The sequence below is a fragment of the Aedes albopictus genome, chromosome 2 (genome assembly GCF_035046485.1).
Source record: "Aedes albopictus strain Foshan chromosome 2, AalbF5, whole genome shotgun sequence".
NCBI classification, from domain to species: domain Eukaryota; kingdom Metazoa; phylum Arthropoda; class Insecta; order Diptera; family Culicidae; genus Aedes; species Aedes albopictus.
The window spans coordinates 398,784,896-398,791,373 of NC_085137.1; the positions used below are offsets into that span (position 1 = coordinate 398,784,896).

The following is a 6,478-nucleotide window of genomic DNA, read 5'->3' on the forward strand; positions in this document are numbered from 1 at the left end:
CGTATCGCCAACTGGTTACATCCGATGTCTCCAAGATTTCGCCTATCCTGCAGCCGACGTACTGACTGTAACGCCTATGATCTGAGTTTAACCAGCACAGCAAATTACGCGAGTCCGTCCAAAAATATCGTTTAGATACGGTGATGCTGAGAGCTTCCGATACACTGTTGGACAGCCGCACACCCAGTACCGCTGCTTGTAATTCACATCTCGGTGTAGACAAAAACTTAAGCGGAGCGACACGTGTCTTTGCACAAACTAGCGAACATTCAACATGTCCCATTTCTTCAAAACGTAGAAAGACTACTGCTGCAAACCCGTTTTCTCCACCATCGACAAAGGTATGCATCTGAATTATGGTGCTAGGGTTTGTGGAAGTTTGTGTTCGAAAGCACCGTGGGATCCTGACTTCCTCGAGCTGCGGTAGTACCTTTAACCAGGTTAACCATTTTTGAAAAAGCGTGTCTGGAATTGGTTCGTCCCATTGCACAGCTGCTCGCCACACGTCTTGTAATAGTACCTTCAGGTACATCAACACATGCGCTATGAAACCTAATGGATCATAAATCAGCATCAACATGCGTAGAAGCTCACGTTTCGTTGGAATGCGCTGACCCGACAACAGTTCCGGGTTGTGTCGATTAGATAGCTTGAATGTGAAAAAATCAGACGTCGTGCACCACCAAAGACCCAGCACTTTTTCCGTCGCCATTTCGCTGCCAAGATCCAAGCTCATTCCGTTCTCGTGCCTTCTTTCGTTCATAACGCTTAACACCTTCTCCGAGTTGGACTTCCAATTCCGCATCTCAAAGCCGCCGTTTTTATGAACTGTCTTCACGTCGCACGCCAAACGTACAGCTTCATCCTCAGATTCGATGCTGGTCAACATGTCGTCCACGTAATGCCAACGGATGATAGCATTTGCCGCTGCCGGATAAACCTCCTGATGCTCTAGCGCGTTAAGGTTTTTAACATACTGAGCGCACGATGGAGAGCACGCCGTTCCGAATGGCATAACGTTTGTTACATACACACTAGGATGAGGATCGGCAGGGTTTGTTCGAAAGAAAAATCGCAGACATTGACGATCCTGCGGTATCAGCTCCAGTTGTAAAAACATTTCACGCAGATCGCCACAGATTCCTACTTTGAACTGCCGAAATTGGACCAACACCGAAGTAAGCGAGGTTAATTGGTCTGGACCTTTCAGAAGCATCGCGTTTAGCGATATGCCATGGGAAGTGGCCGCTGCATCCCAGACCACACGTATTTTACCCGGTTTATTGGGATTAGACACGGGAAAAATAGGTAAATACCAAATACGATTTTGCGGTTCTTCGAGTTCTGACGTTGAGAGTTTACGAATATATCCTTTGATTTCATATTCCGTAAGTTTTGCCCGTAGTGCTTCTGCAAGTTGCTGGTCCTTTTGCAAACGGCGTTCCAGACATTCCGTTCGTTTCAACGCCATCGCACGGCTTTCTGGAAGTCTCACGTCATCGTACTTCCAAAGTAGTCCGGTCATGAATCTTTCTCCTCTCCTTCGTGTTAATGATTGCAACATACTTTGCGCTCGTGCGTCATTTACCGAGATGAGTTGTTTGTCCATCTTCACGACCCCCATGCTATCAAGCGAGAAATACTCCTTTACTAATTGATGTAGATCTTCTTCCGTCTGACAGTCACAACGACCAGTATGCACGATGTGACAGTTCACATAACTATAGGCTGGCTTGACTCCGCTACAGCTTCCGTAGGCAATCCATCCCAGTCGAGTCTTCACCGCAACTGGTTGATTTGGTGCCCCTTCTCGACCTTTTAGCGCGTGACCTAGGCTTGCGTGATCCAATCCAATCAAAATTTTTGGTTTTGCCAAACTGTAGCTTTCAATCGGCAATCCCTTCAAATATGGATACTTCTCGCGCATTTGATCCATCAAGAGAGTTTGCCTTGGTAAGTTCAGCTCCCGCACTGTACGAACCTCGGATAACGGGAATTTCTCACTTGGTTTACCGGCACCGGATATCTCCAAGTCGACGCAACGCGATCTATCCTCGTACCGCCGTGTATTTCCCGTCCATTTCAAACAAAGTGGTCGAGTTGTGCTATGCATTTCAAGCTGGTCTATCAAATCATCTTCCATTAAGGTCAACTCTGATCCGTCGTCCAAGAAAGCAAAAGTTTCAATTTGCTTGTTCTTTCCATGCAGGGTTACCGGGATGATCCTGAACAACGTATCACTGGTTTGTATTTGGTGAACGTTACAGCTCTGCACGTTGTCGCGATCCGATGGTTGAGCAACATGACCTGATGATGGATTCTGCTGCCTTTTCTCTGTGTGCAGCAATGGGTGGTGTTTGTAAGAGCACCCATTCACACCACAAACCTTTTGCTGCCGACAGGACCCATAGTGACTTCGCAGGCATTTCCGGCATAAACGTAGCTCTCGAACGGCCGCCCATTTTGAATCACTGGTGAATTCCGTGAATCTCCCACATTTAGCAACGGAAATGCAGCTCCCTTTACAAACGATGCACACGCTGGGGTTGTTTTCTTCATCCGACTCATGTTGATTAATACCCCCGGCATCCGGTGAATGTGGTGAATCCGAATGGATATTGAGGAATCTGTCATCCTTTCTTACACGGGTTTTTACAGTTACCTCCGGCATCATTACGTTGCTGGCATCTTCAGCTATTGAATAAAGCCAATGGCCAAAGTCCGAGAGCTTCGGAGTTGGAGTATCACGGGAAAATTTGGACCAATCCAACTTCAAACTTGATGGTAGTTTGTCAATCAACTCATAACGAAGCGAAGCATTGTATATGTATTCATTCAAGTTACAAGCTTCTATGGTCGCGCACAGGTTCTCAACCGATAATGCAAAATTCACTACGGTTTCCAATCTTTCCAAGTTTGGCGGGGGCATTGCTCGTATCTTCCTGATAATTGCGTGGATAATGGCCTCAGGTTTACCGTAGAGCATCTTCAACGTAGATATAACGCCAACCACATTCGACGGGTGTAACAACCGACAGCGAACTGCTTCCAATGCGCGACCTTTCAGGCATTTCCTAAGCCGCAACATATTTTCCTCATTTGTGAAACCACACATTTGTGATGAGGAATTGAACATAGAGTAAAAAAGTGGCCAATCCTCTATGTTCCCACTAAAATCTGGCAGGTCTTTCGGCACAGCCTGACGAGCAGCCAGCTGGCTACGGTTTAGTGTACCAAAGGCTTCGTTTTCGTAATCAATTGCTGATTGACGCTGCATCTGTAGATGAGTATGCTCATTCGGAGTCGAACGCTGCCTAGGAAAAAACCTTGGAGGTTGGTTTACGTATACCGAATTTGTCCGACGTACTTCATATTCCTCATGTTGGTTTCGCTGGCGCTCTACGTCTTCTAAATCTCTGAGATTTTCGGCAGTGAGTCGCGAGTCACGTATTGCACGTTGATCTTGACGACGTGGGTCAGATGGAACTGACTGAGCGCCGTATGCTCTACCTACGGGAAAACGATGACGTGATGGCGGTATCTCATCTGCCCCTCGCTCCAAAGGAATGGCACCTTGCTGCTGTACTAAACGACCTGATTCAACTCCCCGCATACGATCGGCGTGATCGTGCCTGCTTGAATCTAGCGGCTCCTTCTGATTCTGATTCACTTCATCTATCCAAAGCTTAATTTTCGTGGTGAACTTGCTTACTTCACTTTGCTCGTCGTCGACCTGACTAGCACTGTCCATCAGTAGCTCGTACTTAGAGTTCAAGAAGTCACGTTCTATTTCCACCTCCTTTTGGATTTGCTTTAACTTTAACATTTTTGCTTCCTCGAGTTTTCGAAGCTCCAATTCCAAATTGCGCTGCCTTGAAAGCTTCGACCCCTGCGACCCAACAAGGGTAGGTGGTTTTGTTCCCAACGCTCCAGCTACGTCCATGCATCCGCTCGTTCTTGACACCGCCACACTTGCTGATTTTGATGTCTTCTCATAAGGAAGTTTACTTTCGTCCAGATTCGATCTGATTCTGGCTCCGCTAGGATTCGGAAGCTTCAACCTTTGCATTTCGGCCGCCAGTGGTGATAACATTGATGCATCCGACATCACATTTGCAGGCTGACTCAAGAGATGTAGCTCCCGCTCTGCGCTATCCTGCTCCTTCCTTACTAGGTGATTGTTTGAAGGTTCATGGACTGCCGGGTCAACCGGATCCTTCGCTTGCTCACATTTATTACAGATCCAATCCCTTTCGGCAATTCCACCTGACACATCAACGCACCGAAAGTGAAACCAGGTGTCGCAGTCGTCACACTGTACCATGTTATCTTCATCTACATCCGCGCACAAACCACAGTGAGTAATCGCCACTGACTTCTTGTATGCACCCTTCGATTTACCTTTGGAGGTCTTATTGGACTTTTTCGTGCGATCCGACCTGCCTGTACTCACGGTTTCACGATTCGCATCACGCTCATCTTCACTGTTATCTGCGGTGACGATGGGTTGCACTGCATCATTCGACGACATCGTGGGCGAATAAATGGAATTTTTATATTGTTACGTGTGTCCGCAACCAACAAGGAGAAGACGATGTTTCTGGTTTTTTAATACGTTTGTATTTGATCGCATAAAAATTCCCTGCAAATATAGACGTTATGTTAGTTGGTTTACAATGTGTGTGTTTACCCCGTTTTCTTACATTTAGTATTTCTTCTCCTTCTTTCTTCACCTTTCCTCAATTCGCGTTTAGATAATAATCCACTCAAATGTGCTAATTATGGAGATAAACACATTTATGATATAATCATTATTGGATTTAGAAATTTATGAATCCTTACCAGGCAATAACGTGTATTGTTAGAAACCTGCCGACAGAAGCCACCAGCTACTGTCTGGATAGCTTCGTGTGAGTATAGTCTGTGGTAGGATTTAGTTTAAATTAGAACATATTTCAATTCAACAGCATGTTCCTTACCTTATTTATATAGAATAACAAATTATAATAATAAATATTTGTTCAATAGCGATCTTAATCTAGGATAATTAACGAATTCATTTGTTCGATATCAACAATTCACCGACTCATTTTACCTAGCTAAACCACGTTCTCCAGTCTCACAATCGTTTTTCTACTGTCAGAGCTACTGACAACTACCTACTTCTGCACAGGGCGGATCGATCGAGTCGGCGCACATAACAACAGATGTACTGGATACCGTTTTATTAATTTAAAAAAATGAAAAGAGAAGTTAACCTAGAATTTTTTCAAACATTGTGTCAATAATGTTGAAGTTCAAAGTCAGTTGCCACATGGATTTTCAAGATAATTATTACAACAAACCAACAGGCTGCTGAATAAATGTTATTTTTGTTTCCTCTTTGAAACAAGAAGTAATTAATGGCTGAACTTAACTATCCTGGATAGGTACTAATTGAAAAAAATCCTCATATTGACAAACCGCGTGCATTGACCGAGCAAACTCCTGGCAGGATCTCCCAATGCACAGCACCACTATTCCACAGACCCTTGAGCACTAGTCCTTCAAGATCAACCCTTGCAACGCACGTCGTTCCTCATCGATTGTTATACTATACCTACATAGACCAGTTGCATTATTAATCCCCTCTAGCATTGTTTTACTCCTCCTCCTCCTTTACTTCCATCATCCGTTTCCACATCTTTGAAGCTAGGATGCATCTAGGAATATATCACATCGCTTCCCATAGAGGTACTCGCTCCCAAGACGATTGCAGCATCGATGATGATGACGATGGTGTGTTTCTCATCACCTTGGCCTGCTTAATCTGATCCGTTTTCTCACACTACAGTAGGGTGTCCTCTAAGACGCTGCCATTCATGCACCCATCAACCGACAATGGCTGATGAGTGGATGCGTGGATGGCTACGTTCACCAGAAGTCTCGACTGTCTTTGTAGGAGGAACTCTCATGATTGGAGAAAGCTCGACGTGTGAGGAAAGGATGCAACGTAAAAAGCTCCTTCCTCAGAGCACTACTGGATCTTTGCAGCTCCCGAGGGGTGAAACTGCAACAGTGGCACTGCCAGTGTATGATTCAGAGCCATGGAGAATGTACCACTTGCTTGAGTGTTCTTCCGTAAGAACAACACACTTTTGTACCCCGAGTAGTAGAGGTAGCAACCCACCCACCGTACGAGGGTACGAACAAGTTACCAACCACTTCGATGATGTGGGGGAAAATGTGTTTCAGGACAGGAGTATGTACTTTTTCCCATCGTTCCAACGTCTTCCGGGATAAAGACGATGATGATGATGGTGGTACATATAAAACCAGGAACCATCCATGAAGTACGCCCGGTTTTTAGAAAAAGGTGGGAAAATATGGCTCTGTTACAATTCTTAAATGTAAAAACATTACAAAGAAAATCAGGGGTGCAAAGGTACCCACCTATACAGTGGAGTGCGTAATTTAAGGGCAGTGCCTGTGTAAACAC

The 6,478-nt window shown here is 45.1% G+C and overlaps 1 protein-coding gene across 1 annotated transcript; it reads right to left on the reverse strand.

Moving 5' to 3' along the window:
• Positions 1-362: 362 nt before the first annotated feature.
• On the reverse strand, positions 363-4,531 carry LOC134286834 (uncharacterized). Its single transcript, XM_062848520.1, has 2 exons — positions 595-4,531; positions 363-418 (listed from the first exon to the last, which is right to left on the reverse strand). Exons 1-2 carry the CDS (start codon positions 4,529-4,531, stop codon positions 363-365), a joined length of 3,993 nt encoding a protein of 1,330 aa, XP_062704504.1.
• Positions 4,532-6,478: the final 1,947 nt, after the last annotated feature.